The sequence below is a fragment of the Anser cygnoides genome, chromosome Z (assembly GCF_040182565.1).
Source record: "Anser cygnoides isolate HZ-2024a breed goose chromosome Z, Taihu_goose_T2T_genome, whole genome shotgun sequence".
In the NCBI taxonomy this organism is placed as follows: domain Eukaryota; kingdom Metazoa; phylum Chordata; class Aves; order Anseriformes; family Anatidae; genus Anser; species Anser cygnoides.
The window spans coordinates 59,711,638-59,729,274 of NC_089912.1; the positions used below are offsets into that span (position 1 = coordinate 59,711,638).

The 17,637-nt window shown below is 53.2% G+C and overlaps 1 protein-coding gene across 1 annotated transcript; it reads left to right on the forward strand.

The window, feature by feature from the left end:
• The first annotated feature begins 1,618 nt into the window (after nt 1-1,618).
• Nucleotides 1,619-13,057, forward strand: LIPG (lipase G, endothelial type). The gene is made up of 10 exons (XM_066988876.1): nt 1,619-1,838; nt 4,466-4,632; nt 5,378-5,557; nt 5,783-5,894; nt 6,999-7,223; nt 7,649-7,891; nt 8,320-8,440; nt 8,978-9,196; nt 9,904-9,996; nt 11,495-13,057. Exons 1-10 carry the CDS (start codon nt 1,619-1,621, stop codon nt 11,514-11,516), a joined length of 1,602 nt encoding a protein of 533 aa, XP_066844977.1. The 3' UTR covers nt 11,517-13,057.
• The last annotated feature ends 4,580 nt before the right edge of the window (nt 13,058-17,637 follow it).

Sequence of the window (17,637 nt, forward strand, 5' to 3'; positions counted from 1 at the left end):
ATAAACGTGAAGCGGATTTGCGAGTGCCCGCAACCAAGCTCTGGACAGCTGGTTTGGGATCCAGGCTGGGAGGTTTCCTGATGATTCTGCCAGGATGGCAGCTCGTGAGGCCTTTTAGAGGGCCATTACCATGCGTTGGTCTCGAAAAGCCCTCCGGGCTGCTGCTGCTACCCGCAGGCTGGGGGCTAGGAAGACATTTCGGGGCCTAGGAAGACATTTTGGGGCCTAGGAAGGGGGGCACTTCGGGGGGGTCTACAAAAGCCCGTCTCCTGCCTGCTCTTCCAGCCTCCTTTCAATCTGAGCACTGAGGACGTTTCCTGACCGCGCTTCCGCTCCCGATCCGGCCACGTATCCCCGCAAATTTAAGGATCCGCTCTGCACATCAGACCCAAACTCCTCTCTGGACTCCGCAGCAGCTCCAGCCCGGCTGGAACAGGGAGGGGACGCACGTGCGGTAGAAAGGCCTTTGGCGCAATTACCCAAAAAAGGTGGTTTTATTTATTTATTTTTAAATGCAGGTGCAGCGTGCTGAGCTCTCTCCGGCTTCCAACGTGCGCTCCCGCTGCGGCTGGAGGTGCCGTGACGTCCCGCGCGCCATCAGGACAGCCTGGGGGGGATCGATGCAAGGCACGGAGCAAAAGGGGGGGGGGCAAAAAAGAGAGAAAAGTCAGCAGAGAAATCACGTCGCGTTGCTCAAGCGCCTCCGGGAGGACGGCGCGACGAAAAGGGGACCCAGAAGGAGAGTTGGTCCCCGACGAAGGGGCCGTGGGTTGAGGGCGGCCGCGTTGGGATCGAAGCTTTCCGGAAACCTCCCCGGGGATGCCCGGAGGCAGGTCCAAAGCGTCCCCTTCCTGCCCGGGTGACAACCCTGACAGGAATTAGGGGTCGGCAGCAACGCGGGGAGGGGGGGGGGGGATTTACCCTTCGAGGCCCGAACCCCGCGGCCACGTGCTCGCTAAGAACCCAGCGGATTTAACGCGGGACGGGAGGCCCCCGCGCGCAGCTCGGCGGGGTCAGCCGTAAATATTCCCTCACAAGCGAAGGCATTCAGCTAAGGATTACATGTGGGGGGGGGGGGGGCCTCGGCGGTCAAGTAAATTCGCAACTAACGGGACCGTTAAGAGCCAGGCCAGGTTAGCTGCCTCGCCGGCCGCCGTTTTATTCCCCCCGGGGGGAACTCGACAGGCCGTGGCGTAAGAAATCGGCTCGGAAGGATGCGAGGGGGGCTGCCTCCGACCAAAGAGGGCTCCCCGGGGCTCGATCAGCAGCGGGTAATGCCGCCGGGGCATGTGAGGCGGTTTCGTAACCCGCTGGAGATTAGCCCCTGCTGTAAGCGGGCCTGCCGAGGGCCGCGAAGCGGCGGCGGCAGGGCCGCGTTTGAGAGGCTTTAGGAGCGGAGGAGAAGGTTCTCCTCCAGCCCCCCCCCCCCCCCGCAGCACCTCAGGAAGGAATTAGGCAGAGGGAGCCAAGAGGGAAGCTCACACCGATCCCGTTACGTTGTAGGGGCCTGGGCTGCGGTTTATAATTGAAAAGAAAAGCCGGTTTATAAGTTAAAAAAAAAAAAGAACGAGAGCAATCCCTCTCTTTTTCCCTCCTCGAGCGCTCGAGGAGGGAAAAAATGAGCCCTCGACATCTGCTGGGGGATCTCCGGAGCCCCCAACCCCGGAATTGCCCTACCTCGCGGATCTTTGATGTCCGAAGAGGTCTTAAGGGAGCTTATTCGCCCCGGTTTAGCTTTTATCCCCTCTTACCGTACCCAGAAATTCCAGCCGAGAGCCAGGGGAACCCTTCCCGGGGAGAGATTAACCGAAAGGAGGAGTTTTCGCTGAAAACCGCAGGTCTTAACGGAGCGTTGCTTTCCAACGCCGGCTGCGAGAGGGGCTCCGGCCCCAGGACGCGATGCCCAAACCCACCTCCCTGGGGGGAAACCGTGCGTCCCCCGCCTCCCAGAGCCCCCCCGGCCTCCGTTTATCCTTCGGTGTCCGGAGCCGGGGGGTTTCCACGTGAGCCCCGGGGGGAGAGGCTGAGCCCCAACGTGCCGCAGGTGCAGGAGCCGTGGGGAAACCCTCCTGGGCCACGGGAGGGCTAACGGAGCGAAAGGGAGGAGGAAAAGAGAAGAAAGGGGGGAAAAGAGGAAAAAAATGGGGAGAAAGGGGGAAAAAAGGGGGAAAGGGGGCAAAAGGGGGGAAGGGGGGAAAAAGGAGGAAAAAAGGGGGGGAAAAGAAGGGGGGAAAAGAGGGGGGGAAAAGAGGGAAAATGGGAAAAAAAGGGGGGAGAAAGGAGGAAAAAGGGGGGAGAAAGGAGGAAAAAGGGGGGAGAAAGGAGGAAAAAGGGGGGAGAAAGGAGGAAAAAGGGGGGAGAAAGGAGGGGGAAAGGAGGAGGAAAAGAGAAGAAAGGGGGGAAAAGGAGGAAGAAATGGGGGAAAGGAGGAAAAAATTGGGGAGAAAGGGGGCGAAAGGGGGGAGAGGGGGGAAGGAGGGAATAAGGGGGAAAAAGGGGGAAAAAGGGGGAAAAAGGAGGAAAAAAGGGGGAAAAAGGAGGAAAAAAGGGGGAAAAGGAGGAAAAAGGGGAAAACGAGGAAAAAAGGGGGAAAAGGAGGAAAAAAGGGGGAAAGGAGGAAAAAAGGGGGAAAAGGAGGAAAAAAGGGGGAAAAAGGAGGAAAAAGGAGGAAAAAGGGGGAAAAAGGAGGAAAAAAGAGGGAGAAAGGAAAAAAGGGGGGAAAAGGAGGAAAAATGGAAGAATAACAGGGAAAAAGGGTGAAAAAGGGAGAGAAAAGGTGAAAAAGGAGGAAAAAAGAGGGGAAAAGGGGATAAAATGAGAAAAAAATAAGGGAAAATGGGGAAAAAAGAGGGAAGAAAAAGGGGGGGAAAGGGAGGAAAAAAGGGGGGGGAAGGAGGAAAAAAGGGGGGGGGAATGGGGAAAAAGGGGGGGAAATGGGGAAAAAGGGGGGGGAATGGGGAAAAAGGGGGGGGAATGGGGAAAGGGGGGGGGAAGGGGGAAAAAGGGGGGGAATGGGGAAAAAGGGGGGGGAATGGGGAAAAAAGGGGGGGGGAATGGGGAAAAAGGGGGGGGGAATGGGGAAAAAGGGGGGGGAATGGGGCAAAAAGGGGGAAGAATAAGAGGGAAGAGGGGAAAAGGGTGGAAAAGGGTATAAAATGAGAAAAAAATAAGGAAAAAAGGGGGGGAAGGAGGAAAAAAGGGGGGGGAAGGTATAAAATGAGAAAAAATAAGGAAAAAAAGGGGAAAAAGGAGGAAAAAGGGGGAAAAGGAAAAAAAGGGGGGGAAGGAAGAAAAAGGGGGGGGAAGGAAGAAAAAGGGGGGGAGGAGGAAAAAAGGGGGGGGAGGAGAAAAAAGGGGGGGGAAGGAGGAAAAAAGGGGGGGGAAGGAGGAAAAAAGGGGGGGAAGGAGGAAAAAAGGGGGGAAAGGAGGAAAAAGGGGGGGAAAGGGAGGAAAAAAGGGGGGGGAAAGGGAGGAAAAAAGGGGGGGGAAAGGGAGGAAAAAAGGGGGGAAAGGGAGGAAAAAAGGGGGGAAAGGGAGGAAAAAAGGGGGGGGGGAAAAAAGGGGGGGGAGGAAAAAAGGGGGGAAAGGAGGAAAAAAGGGGGGAAAAAAGAGAAGAAAATAGAGGAAAAAGGGGGGGGGAAGGAGGAAAATAGAAGGAAAATAGGGGGAAAAGGGAAAAAGGGGGGGGAAAGGGGAAAAAAGACGCGTAGCTCTTACACCAAAACCAGTCCCCGGTCCCTCCCCCCGCCCCCCCCCCCCCCCACGCCGCGCCCCCCCGTGTCCCCTCACCCTACAGAAGGCGCCGTGCGCGTGCCCCCCCCCCCCCCCCCCACGCGTGTCCCGTGGGTGCTGTGCCCCCCCCCCCCCCCCCCCCACCCAACCGCTCCCCACCTCCGGAACCCCACGCGTGTCACCCCCCCGTAGGGGTCACCCCCCCCGTGTCACCCCCCCATAGGGGTCACTCCCCCATAGGGGTCACCCCCCCCCCACGCGTGTCACCCCCCACTCGTGTCACCGAGCCCCCGCCCACCCCGTGACGTCCCCGAAGGAGGGGGGGGGGGGGGGGGGCGTGCCCTATAGGGTGGAGGCCGGGGGGGGGGCAAGCGCCGCCCCACAGCGCGGCCCCTTAAAAAAGCGGCGCCCGCCGCCCGCCGAGCCCCGGCCTCAACCCCGAGCCCGCAGCCCCGAGCCCGGCCATGAGCGGCCCCTTCTCCTCCTTCCTCCTCCTCCTCCTCCTCCTCTTCCTCGGCCGCGGCCTCCCGCTGAGCGCCGGCCTCGGGAGGGGGGGGGGGGGGCCGGGAGCGAGGTGGGTGCGCGGCCCCACGCGGGGACGGGTGGGGATGGGGATGGAGGGGGGGGGGGGGGAGGACGCGTGGGGAGGGGGCTGCCGGCCTCCCCCCTCCCGTGGAGACCCCAACCCCCGGGCCTCCATCGCGGTCCCCTTCACCTGTCGCTGCGGTTCCAGGTGTCGCCGAGCCGTCGCCGCCGAGGCCGCGGGTGAGGTTCAGCCTCCGCTCGCCGCCGGCCTCCGAGGACGAAGGCTGCCCGCTGGCCGTGGGGCGGGAGGGGAGCCTGGAGGAGTGCGGCTTCAACGCGACCGCCAAGAGCTTCTTCATCATCCACGGCTGGACGGTGAGCCCCGTAGGGTTGGGGGGGTGGGGGGGTGGAGGCCGGCCTCCACGGAGGACAAGGGACAGGGCCCCCCCACCCCACCCCGGGGACAGCTGCCACCCCGCTGGGTGCTGCTGCCTCCCAGGAGCCCCGTAACGTGGCGCGGGGCGTGCTCGAGGCACTCCCGCGTCTCTCGGTCCTCCTGCACCTGCCCCACGAGGCTCCGCGCCTCGCGGGGCGAACGCGCTCGCGGGCTTTTTCCTATTTTTCCCCCCCCCCCCCCTTAAAACGGGGCCAACCCCGTAAAGGTGGCACTCGGTGCACGTGCAGCTCCGTATCCCCGGCCCTGACTTCTCCTACTCCCTCTCCAATAAAGCAGCAGAGGGCAGATGAAGTCCACCAAGCTTTCTTCTTCTGCCTTTTCGGGGCCGCTTGAGGACTTTTCGACTCCCGCTTATGCGCAGGGCAGCGCCGGGACTGGAAAACGGTGTTGCAATCCATCCGATTTTTCCGAAGTCGTTGAGGGACGAGCGATAAGGTGGCCTCTCCCTCCCGCCGTAAGAGGCAGGGTGGCTAATTACAGCCGGGGTCTGTCAAAACCTTGGCCGTCTTACACCCCTAGCACGCTGCTGAGATGTGCTGGGGTTCGCAGAGAAGCGTATGTCTGGAGCAGCAGGACGCACGTATCCTGGGTGAAGAACTTCGCAGAGCGCAGAATCTGGGTCCCGAGATCCAGAAGCTGACCCCACTCTCTCTCCCCCCCCAGATGAGCGGCATGTTCGAAACGTGGCTGGGCAGCCTGGTGGCGGCCCTGCAGGAGAGGGAGAAGGACGCCAACGTGGTGGTGGTGGACTGGCTTGCGCTCGCCCACCAGCTCTACACGGACGCAGTGAACAACACGCAGGTCGTTGGGAAAAGCATAGCCGGGCTGCTCGACTGGTTACAGGTAACGCGCGCGCTGTTGTAACGCTCCGCGAGCCATTCTTGCACAAGGGAGCTGAGTTTACGCCAGCCCCGACGCTCACGAGCGGGGAAGGAGCCGGCGTAAGCCCGACCCCGAGGCGAAGTGGAGCAGTGCCTCGTGGTAGCCTCCCTGCGCGAGGAATCGCTGCGGTGCTTACCTGGGAGATGCTGCTCGGAGCAGCTTGGATTATTTCCCTTCCCTTCGCAGGAGAACCCCCTCTTCAAGCTTGAGAACGTCCACCTGATCGGGTACAGCCTGGGCGCCCACGTCGCTGGCTTCGCTGGGAACCACGTCCACGGGACGATAGGCAGAATTACAGGCAAGTGGCTTTGTAGGCGCTCTTACCTCTCCCGGTGCTATTGAGCTTCCCTGAAGAGGCTCATTTCTTGTGTTCTTGCAACGTTTTGGGCTTGCGTAGTCAAAAATGACTAACTTGCTACCCGTGGCCACACGTGAAAGCATCTTAATTTTGGACTGCAGGTATCAAGGTGCGGGGGGTGTCACTGAAAAATCTGAGGACCCATTGGTCTTGAACGCTTCCGAATTTCGATGTGGGTTCAAAAACGAGTCCAGCTCGGGCCCTTGCTATCCAAATCCGAAGCCTTTGAGTGTTACCGTTTCTGTAATCGTAGCTCAGACTAATGAGGGTGAGCTCTCCTGGGTCCACTTTGTCCCATGGGATGCTTGGTCAAAAGAAAAGCGGCCCCTCGTTCTGACAGCATCTTGGACAAAGTGCTTCTTACTCCGGAGGGAAACTGATTTCAGTATGTAATAACTTCGGACGTGACAGAAGAGAGCTTTAAGCGTTTAAATTTGACATTGGCAGGGAGAGCTCCTAAGAGCCTAGTAAAAAACGTCTGCATTGGTAAAGCAGGAAAGGCTCCAAACAAATTGGGGAATAGCTCAGGTGCACAACTGAAGGCTGTGAGTGAGGCTCAGAGGTTAACAGACCCAAACCCCTCGTGGGATCTCAGATGCAAGAATTACCTGGCTGCTGCTTAAACCCGTATTAGTCCCTCCATATGGCCAGGCTGAAAACAGGCTAAACGTAGCCAAGGCGGCTCTGGCAGCCAACAGTCCCTGTGGGGTGCTAGACCTCTTCTGGTCTTCAGTCTTCTGCCACCTCTGAAGTGTTTTGTCGCTGACCTAGCGGAGACTGACGGCTCCAGATCGCCTGTTGGATGTAATCGCTGTAAATGGAGCAGCCTAGACTGTGTCGTTCCAAAACTTCTGTGGGATATCTTCGTTTGTTTCTTCAGTGAGCCCATGGTGAAGGGTTCCTGGGGAGCGGTATCTGCAACGGGGCAGGGTCTGTCTGTGTAGCACCTGGCTGGGAGGGCTCCTGGCATCAGGCGCTTGTCGATTCCGTGTGAAATAACCCCAATTTCTTACCTGGCATCTCGCACACTGTCTCCAACACCAGGCTTGGATCCGGCCGGCCCTATGTTTGAAGGAGTGGACCCCAGCAAGCGCCTCTCCCCTGACGATGCCAGCTTTGTGGACGTCCTGCATACCTACACGAGGGAAACGCTGGGTGTTAGCATTGGGATCCAGATGCCTGTAGGCCACGTTGACATCTACCCCAACGGGGGAGACTTCCAGCCCGGCTGTGGATTAAGCGATGTCTTAGGAGCAATTGCCTACGGGAGTAAGTTTCTCGTCACTTATTTAACCTCTAGACTGCTCACAAATAGACTTGGGCTGATGCTCGGGGATGATTTGGTTTTACAAGAGCAGAGAAAATGATTTTTTTGTTTTCCCCTTCTAAACTGTCTGTACCCTTGGAAACTAGACCTGCTTTTACTTCTGAATAACGCTTACTCACTAACACCTCGTCATAACCTATGGCTGTCCTGTGCTGCCTGTGGAATCCTCTGTAAAGCTCTAAGTGACCCGTCCTCTTCAAGCATCTAGCACTAACCTCTTGAATTGCTGCTCTTCCAACAAAAAAAAAGTCCAGTTTGGCCTCATTCATCTCCTGCTGGGCTACAAAAAGGTGTTGCTGTGTCTTACCGGCTGCCGGGGTGACAAGTACTTAAACAAAATGTATCCCTTGCCACTCTGCTCCTCTAGCACTTGGCGAAGTTGTTAAATGTGAGCACGAGCGGTCTGTGCACCTGTTTGTGGACTCCCTCGTGAACCAAGATAAACAAAGCTTCGCGTTTCAATGTACTGATTCCAGTCGCTTCAAGAAGGGAATCTGCCTGAGCTGCCGGAAGAACCGCTGCAGCGGCATTGGCTACAATGCCAGGAGAACGCGGAACAAAAGAAACAGCAAGATGTACTTAAAAACAAGAGCTGACATGCCGTTCAAAGGTACACGGTCTCGCTTTGAAAGAACGTGGTCTGATTTTTCTAGGAGTGGGGAAGCGGGGGGTGCCCCTTAAATTCAGTAGATTGATTTGGTTTTGCTCTTACCTGGCTGCACTGTTGTGCTTCTTCCCCCATTTATAAATCAATGGGGTTCTGGTCATAAGGGCAGTCCGCCTTCTTGTATGGCTTACGCACAACCTTGCAGGACCGCTCCAGGTTTGGGGAGCCCTCCCCAGATGTGCCGCTGTTGTGTAAATGCCAGCTTGGTAATCAGTAAGAGCTGGAAAAAAATAATCACTAATTAATCAGTAATGTCTCAGTAAGGAAAGGGTCTAGCTTTTGCCAGCCAACGCTACTTCACAGAGTAATTCTGAGCAGTATTTTCGACTCGCAAAGTTGGTTCAGCGTATGCTCTCCCTGTTTCCCTCCAGTCTACCATTACCAGATGAAAATGCACGTCTTCAGCTACAAAAGCTTGGCAGAGGCTGACCCCACTTTCTCTGTCACCCTTCATGGCACCAATGGAGACTCCGAGCCCCTCTCCTTAGAGATGTAAGTGAGCTGACCTAACCAGCAAGGTCACTGGGACTACACGAGGTGGCATTATTCTCTTTCCTCTGCTAACCCCAGCATTGCAGCTGTGCCTAGCAGCCCCACTTCACCATTCAGGAACTTCGCATCCTGCCACTTCATTGCAACGTATTGCTGAGAAAATAATTTGTGCCCAGTGCTCTACGTTTTGTGGCTCGTTGGTGAAGTACTTTGCTTTCTCCTTCTACCATCTGGCTAGCCTGAAAGCACTTGTATCTCTGGAGGTGGCGTTGACCTCCTTTAGCCTCTCCAGAAGAACCAAGGCGTGGAATTCACCCTTAAGCTACGGAAGGCTGGCTGAGCCAAATTCGTGATGCGTTGTATCGAACCAGCCACCCAAGCTCACTTTCTGTAGTGCAGTCAGCAATTAACCAGAGGCAGGTGAATGTGGAGCACTTGATAAGCTGCAGAGGCTCATTTTAACCTCTTGCATGGGATGAGTAAGCATCTGGCATGCTTCCATAAAGGAGAAATGTTGACTCTTTGCTTGCTTTTCAGGCTCGATCAAATTGGCCTAAATGCTACTAACACCTTCCTGGTCTATACTGAAGAGGACATGGGGGAGCTTTTAAAAATCAAGCTCACGTGGGAGGGCACGTCCCAGTCCTGGTACGATCTGTGGAAAGAGCTGAAGAGTTACTGGTATCGGCCTGCCAAGGCTTCCCAGGAGCTGCACATCAGGCGGATACGCGTGAAATCGGGGGAAACGCAACAGAGGTAAGAGCAAATGCGCAATCTGACACAACTCCCTCAAAACGTCAGTCAAAAGGAGCAATTTTCAGAATCTAGCAAAAAAAAAGTGGTTTTTTTTTGAACTTAGCTGGTAGTCTGAACATCTCATCTTGCTTGTTACCAGCTCACGCACCTTAATGGTACAGGAGAGTGGGTTGCGTGCCAGCATGAGGCCACAGACTAGACTTTGAGTAAGACGAGTCACTGCAGATCAGCTCTGAGACGTTCTTTTCCTTTGTTTAGATCCTGTAACAGTCTCCCCTGCCTTTGGGGACCGAGTTAGCCTACTTCAAGATGGTTTAGATAATACCTGAAGGATTAAAATACGGTGCCAAAAAACAAATAGCTGAAACCTAGGCATGGCAACTTTGTACATGCATAACGTGACAATTTGGCACAACAGGCTAAATCTAAAACTGCAGCTGATTACATGGTAGCATCAGCTTCTTAAGCACTACAATCTATGAAATGTAAGGGCAGTAAAAGCAAAGGTCCACAAACGGAATACGAAAATAGGAAAGGAAACATTGCGTCCTCCGTTTGAGGAGGTACCGATGTGTCAAGATGCTCCAGAGAGAAGATGTCAAACCAAACAACTTTCCCTAGAATTACCTGCAATCCATATTACATCTTGGGTTTTTGACCAGGGAGACAATAGGTACCTTCTCTTGACTTCTCATTCTTCCTCCTAGGTTTGCTTTCTGCGTAGAGGACTCCCAGCTGACCAGAATATCTCCTGGTAAAGAGCTCTGGTTTGTGAAGTGCGCAGACGATTGGAAAAAAAGGTAGGGAAAACCAGCTAGGAGAAATCCTGTCTGATGCGTGTGGCTATGCTGGGATGAGTGGAGCCAATATTTCTCTTTTAGACTCTTGAAACCTGCTTTTCTTTCAAAAACTGGAATCCCAGCCTAAGATTCCCAGGTGCTAGACTTTGATATGTGCCTCAACAATCACAAGCTAGCTGATATTATCGCCACTTTTACCCATTTACCTCGTTTTTAGCATCTACCAAGATCCTTGCAGTCGTGGAGAGCTAATTAGGTGCACCTATTAAATGCTACTACCCTGTAAAACAGGAGAGGAAAGCTAGGGGTGGGAGGGGATTGTCCCAAACATTACCTCAGCCTGACGGAAGACCTCGAGCTGCAAAGAAACCTCTCGCTTCGGTTTGGGCTCCGCACATGAGCAACGCGCAGCTGAGGACTTGTCGTGGGGTTACAGTACTGGCTCCTGCTGCTTCATCTCCAGCTCTGCTAATCTGTTCTGGTTCAGGAGCATGCCAGCTCACCCGTCACCACAGCATGCCAGTCCCGCTTAACCTCTGCGGGGCTTTCCAGGCACCCAAGGATCAGTCATGAGCCTTCCAGTAAGCCAGCCTCGGCAGTGACAGCTCGATCGCTTCAGAGTGCCTCAAGTCATGTTTCTGAATGAATTTACCTTCACTTGACTAAACGGTGGTCTCCTGCAGAGGAAGCCCAGCCTCTCGGCCTCTATTAAATTTCAGTTTTTGAGCGTAGAGCTCTGCCCCTTCTAATCTGGAGACAAAGTGCTTGTTAGGGCTAGCAAATCCCTGTGGAAGCAAGCGCTTTGCACAACCTCCTTGGGCGGCAGAGGTCAGCTGAGAAGCACGAGCTGGCACCCTTTCAGGTCTGGCAGAAGCTAGCAGGCTGTACGTACAGTAGCAAACAATTCTGTGAATGAAAACCCTGTGCGAGAACATGTTGCTCTGCCACAAGCCTGGAAAGATCTAAGCGAATGCTCCTGCAGGTACAATAAAAGGCTGGCTTGATATGCTTCTCGGTAACCCCCATAAAAGAGAATTGCTGGCAGATGTGCTCTTCCTGCTTGCTCGAGGAGTTTTGCACGGGGCAGAGGGGCAGATCTGAGCTCCAAAGCACTGTGGTTTCCAGGAAGTTCTCTTGAAATCATGAGCAATTACTTGCTCTTCAGCTGTCCGTTCCTGCCAAGTCGCTGGGAGTCGGTAATTCCCTGCATGGAGGTTCAGCCTGTAAACATCTGTCCACCCCAAGTGGCTCTGAACAGGCAGAGTCTGGAGTCGAGACCTGTAAATTTTGTTTGCAGCCTTCTTGGGTGCATAATATCTGCTTCAGATTCCCACTGAATAGCTACTGGGCAGAGGGATTCATTTATTTTTTTTGACAAAAATCAAATACCAGCCCTCCATTTAAACCTGTTCTCGATGTCCCAGAATTTCTCAGGAATTCTTTGCTATTTTTCTTAGCCTCTGCATTCAATTTTTTTCCCTCTTTCTGCTTTTCCCAGATCTGTCTCAAACTTGCTCTGAAGACTTTCCTGAAGACTTACAACGGAGCGCCCTAGATGCACGAGGACCACAACAGCGGAAAGATGCTCTGGCAAAAACCTGGCATGGTAGCACTTAAAGCGAATAGCTTTTCAAGACAAAACCTCTTGAATCGGAGGCAGGAAACTGAGGAGGAATTGATGGACTGTGGTCCTACACCTAGAATAACTAGAACTACATCCTCCCTTCCCCGGGGAGCCTGGCTTATGCATTTAGCCTTACCTTGATGCTGCGTTTCCTGCCTGCTCCCACTAACCAGAGCTACAGATGAGATCTTTGGAGAGCTAGACCTCAGCGATGATCTTCTGGCCTGCCTGCCAGGGGAGCTGAGAAGATAACCGTGCTAACAGCTCATCAGGCTGCCGGTAACAGAGCTGCCAAGAACAAATTAGCGTCTAGCGTAGGCGTTGCTGCCAATCCTGTAGCGCTGGGGGGAGATGAGACCAGCGCACACCAAGTGCGTGGAGCTCTTTAGGGGAGGGGGGGGGGAATAAGCACGACGCCACTTCGCCTTGTCCCGTGACTTCGCCTTGTCCCGTACCTCGAAAATCCGTTCTGTGTCTGGCTGACGGTGAGACCCGTACCCGTCACCTCGTATGAAGGCAGCGCTCCGTCCTCTCCCTGTAGCCAGGGCGAAACACGAGGAAGACGGCAGCTGATGGTGCCGGTAGCCGCTCCCCAGCAAGGCTTTGAGGTCCCGTGTGTTAATCTCCTCGCAGGAGGCAAACGGCAGCTGCCCTTCTACCGACCGTAGCAGAGGAGGAAGGTAACGAACTGTAGCCTTTCAGGAGAGCTCTGCACCACTCCTCGTAACTACTGAGACCGCTTTCGCCCCTGCTCCATTGCTGCTGTAGTTCCAGTGTGTAATTAAGACCTCGTTTCGTAATTAAGACCTGATTTTTTTTATATGCGAAGCACTTAACTGAGCCAAACAGACAACAGCCTGCCTTCATTGCCACAACGCCCCGGTTGGATTCCCAGGTGCCAGATGAGCTGGGCTTTGCTCTGAGTTGGACAGACCGCGGCCGTCCTGTTTGCTGCAGCAGAGCGGACCTCGTCAGAGGCGAACTATTTATTTATTGTTTTTAATTTTCGGGAGGAGACTCAGCGTAACAACTCTTGAACGATCGGCGTGCAGAAAGGCAGTCGTAAAAGGGTGTTGCCACATGGTGCACTGAGTTCTGAAGACCGAGCAAGCCCTTGGAGGCCCGCAGTTCTCAGAGTTCTTTGTAGAGCTTCAATCCGACCAAAGCAAGCACATTTGGAGATCTTTCTTTTTCCATGGTTTTATGCAAAGGCTTCAATAATTGAAGCCTTTGGTAAGTAGCTGAGGCTTGTCACCGTGCCATCCTTAGAGTGGTTTCAAAGCCCTGTTTGTATATTGTGGTTTTTGTACGACTTAAAAAACGTTATTTATTTCTCGTACTGTACATATGTAAAGTTTTAAAGATTTTTGGTTTTGAGTAACACTTTTTATAAGCCTTAAGACAAAAAAAAAAAAATAAAGAGCTTTGTGAAAATGGTGGAAGTCTCACTATTAATCGATCCCAGGCTTCTCTCAACAACAGGCTATGGCTGCGTTTTCTTGTCTCCTGCCTCCAGCAAGTCACTGAGGCCAGCAGCCAGGTGGATGCAGTTTATGGCTGCCCTTGTAAAATCACTGCCTGACTTCACTGGTTAGCCTGTTGATGAGCACACTGAAGAAAACTGATCACAACCTCGATTTTCCCAGCTTTTCTCCCACCAGCAGCAGCCACTGCCTAACCCTAACACAAGCCAGGGGTGCAAACCCAGCAGCAGCAGGACTTTGCAGACAAAGTAAATAGCCCCAAGCTGGGGGAGATTTACATGAAATTACTGGGTTAACCTTTTCCTAGGAGAAGTAAAGCAAGGACTAGGCTAGCTGCAAGGAAAAACTGCAGCTTCCTAGATTCAGGAGAGCAGTGGGAATGATGTGCCTGGTCCGTGGGCCCCAAAAACATTCTGCACCCCAGGTATGGAGCTTTTCCTAATGGGTTTGTGTGTGCAAAAGGAGTTGGAGCTACCAGGACCAGATGTTACTCGAATGCACAGCTGTTTGCTTTGCTGTGAGATCCCTTCCTGCAGCAGGCACTGCTGTCCCAGCACTCCTGCGAGTGATGCTCTCCCAGCTGGGTCAGAGAAGCACGGGGCCTGGACAAGTTTCCCCAGTTACAAGCTTCATTGTGCACTAATTAAATTAAAAAAAAAATAATGAGAAAAGCAAAGAGAAGGTCCATATTTCCAAACTCTCTAATAAACTTGGGGTGGGCCCAGCGGGCAGACCCCATATGCCAGGCAGGGCTGAGGCCTGAGCCCAGCACAGGGCTGGGGGCCGTGCTCGACGTAGCTCCCCCTCCCCCCGTTTTTCTTTTTGGGATTGCTTTGTCACAGCCCCTCCATTCAGCCCCGCCAGCCGGGTTCCCCCGAAGGTCAGCCTGCGTCTCCGGAGGAACAACGCGCCCCGCACCGGGAATGCTTTACAACCTTCCCCGTCCCACCGCACCGCCCCAGCTCCAGCGAGCAGCCACCTTTGGGCACTATTCCCTCAGAAACACCCGAGCATCTTTGCTTTTTAAGGTGAGTTGAAGGGAAAGCCCGCCTGCGGGTTGCTTCTCCACCATTTCCCCGCGTAACGGGGCTCAGGAGGTGCCGGCTGCCTCCCCCAGGCAGTTCCCAAGCTACGAGAGTTGGGATAGAATAAATTCGATGCAACAGCTGTGCTGGGGAAGAGAAAGACCCGGCAGCCCTTTCAGGAACAAGAACAGCACATTCTTTGCTGGCTTCCCTTCCTGAGATAACCAGGCAGCCCCACACCACCAGGTAAAGCTTCCCCGGGGCAACCTCACCAAAAGACGACCGCGACCAGCCAAGAAACCCAAGACCCTGCTCCTCCGACAGCGATAACGAGTTGTAATTTTATGCCTGCTCGGATGCTGACATTCCAACATAAATTATACAGCTCATTGACTTCCCGGCCAAAATGCAAGCATTCAGAGTCTCTTCCTTCTGATCTGACTTGTAATAAGGCTGAAAAACAAGGAAAAGGGACCAATAAAGTAAGGATTTTGGGGGCATGCTGTTTCACTTCTCCTAGCCAGCTGTCCTAATTATTGCAAACAGGCAAAGCAGTTCAGACAAAGTAACGACACAAGACTCGGATGAAACCTTCAGGCAAATCTGGTTGATTCTTTACTTCTTTCCGTATGTCTTCCCCGATCCTGTTTTTGGTTGAAAGCAGATGTTTCCTACCAAATTACCAAGAGAAAGACCGCTTCGGCTTGGCTGGAGCTACACTGAAACAATCCTCCTCCCGTGCCATAAAATCTGCAGACGTTAATGGGAAGAAGATCCCCCCCCCGTAGATCTTTGTGAAATAGCCAGAGCTGTCGGTTCTTTGAACAACCCATTAAGAAACCCCCATGGAAGGATGGATTGTGCATTATTCACCCAGCACAACGGAGGGAATTTCCAGCCATGGATCTCAAAACATCGGTTGGGTAATAATGCTTCAAATTTCCCTCTAAATTTCAGAGCCATCCATCTGGCTGGCTTACAGATGAGTAAGGTTATTCAGAAAACTTGGTTTTCCTTAAATAGAGTTCATCAGCGTTGACTTTATTGTCGAGGAACGTGAATCCGTATCAGAAAAGTCCCAAAGGAACTAACCTGCATCGCTAAGCATAACGTCAAGCAGTTTTTATGCACAGAAAAACACTTGGAGGGGTAGATTTTTTGCTTACTGAAGCTTTCTTCTGCTCTTTCAGCCTGGTCTAATAGGGTCTACGACCCCGATGCCGTATAAAATGCCAGGAAGTAAAAGGAACTGAAAATGAAAAGGTAGAGAAGGACTCTGATGGCTGTTATGGCATAATACCTTTCCTCAGACAAGAAGCGGTGCATTTACACGTTGTACATGCTCACTTTAATGATTTCAGCGAGTGAAGCCAAAGCTGGAAAAGCAGGGGCACGTTAGCTGTCCTGTAATGTCTGCGAAGCTTCCTCCTCGCTGAGCACGCGGTCGCGGCCAATTCCTCATCTCAAGAAGCCCGACGAGCCTCTTTTGCTCAAGTTCACCCACCCGGGCACTGCTCGATGGGACACGCACGAGTCCGAGGGCTGGGACGGGAGGCCCCAGCTGGGTTCCCTCTGAAACCCACAAGAGTTTTTCCTTGGGCAGGGTTTTGGTGGTTTTAACCCACAGCAAGATGCTGGTCCGGGAAGGGGACAGAAGCTGATCTGGTACCGAGATGCCTGCATGAAGAACACACTTCCAAAAGGTGTTAAGTTTAGAAAAATTAAACTTCATATATATTTTTTTCCTGTTTCTTCTTCCCGTCATCCTCAGCAACTGGCCTAAATTCCTGTCTGAGGTCCAAGCCACACAGTGCCTCCAAGCCAGCTCCACTAACAACATCAAAGTGCTGACCTACCCTGATTTTGCATCCTGTCCAACAGCTACTTACCAGGACGCGATGAACTTTATATCCCGTGCATCTTCTCAAGACGGAGCCAAAAGAAGGTTTTTCAATTTCATCCAGGGCGCCCAGATAACTTCTGCTGCTCTTGTGGGATTTTAGTGCTCCTCAGAGCTGTTTCCTCTTCCCCACTGGAAGACCATGAGAAATGACCGGGGAAAAGTTGCCAGCTACGTGGGAGAAGCAATGAGCCTGACGGTCTAAGTGCAATGCTGTCAAATGAGCAAGGAAGAAAACGGAAATATACGTACCTATTTTCTTCTAGTCCCATTACAAGTTACTAAGTTTGCACGTGGGGGGAAATCAAATATGTTTGTGATATTTAAATAGGCAGTATCTCCTTAAGATAATGATTTCCAATACTGGAAATAAATGGGACAGGAGAAAGAACCCAGAAATTTTTTTTCCACTCTTCCACTTACACCAAAATAGTGCGCTTCACAAATATTTTAATGAAGATTACGTTAATTCGCATCTCATCCTGTACAGACAACTGGGGACAAAGCCAAGCTCTGCTGTTCATCATTAGTTTCTAAAAAAAACCATAAAAAGACAACCGTTTTAGTTAATTCTGCATAATTAAACTCCTCTTATCTGGAGAGGCAACCCACATCTGTGTTCCTGCAGCTGCTCCTCCTGCTGCCAGGCATGTGGGGGAGGAGAGGGTTCAGGTCCCCTCTGGACGAGCCTGAGTTTTGCTGATCCCACTGCTCCTCCCCACTACTTCCCTGGGGGCACTCAGCTCCGTGGGGGACACGCAGGTCCTCACCGCCTCCCCAAACCCACCTGATTTCCCACTAAATCCCACCCACAACTTCTGCCTCCCCCCAGTAGGTCCATACCGGTTTCCTCGCTGCTTTTTGCACCGAGCTTTAAAGCAGCAGCCCCTTAAACCTATATGGGGAGAAATAGCGAGCCTGTGCTCAGCCAACAACCTGAGCCCCTCCTCATCTTCTTCCCACGCGCTCGCGTTCCTAAACGCAACTCCTGGAAGATCCTGAGTCCTCTCCCCCTCCTTAGCAGAGGAACTGCCAGGTGTAGAAGAGCCCTCAGGGTTTGAAGCACCTGAGGATGAGTTGTTCCCAGCCCAGAGCAGACTCGTGAAGTTGTTTAGGTTGCAAAAGACCCTCGACATCATCACGTCCAACAAAAAAAAAAAAGTCCTATACATGGCCCCAGTAACACCTGGGACAAGCTGGTTGATGACACTGCTTTAGGACAACGTGTACACAGGCTCCCGTGTCCCTACATCTCCTGAGCCACCCACCAAAGCAGCCAAGGTCAGGGAAGTGTTTTTATGAGGTTTGTCCTTATTTATAAAGTTTGTCGTTAAACAGCGCCTGAGTGCAGCTTGCTCTGGGGTCAGGCCACCCTCCGCTCCCTGCTGTAACCCTATGGGTGCTGGTGAGGCTGGAGGAGACTGAATCCTGCTGAATATCAACTCCCTCCTTGCTGACGATGCCATAGGAGCCAAGCAAAGGCCCTTATGGGCTCCATCCCCAATATCTTGTATGTGCTTCACGTGCTCCTGAGCTGCCACCAGCAGGTGACCGTATCCTTACCTGAATTTAAGGTAAATTCGGGAATTTGAAGCCAAGGCCTGGGTC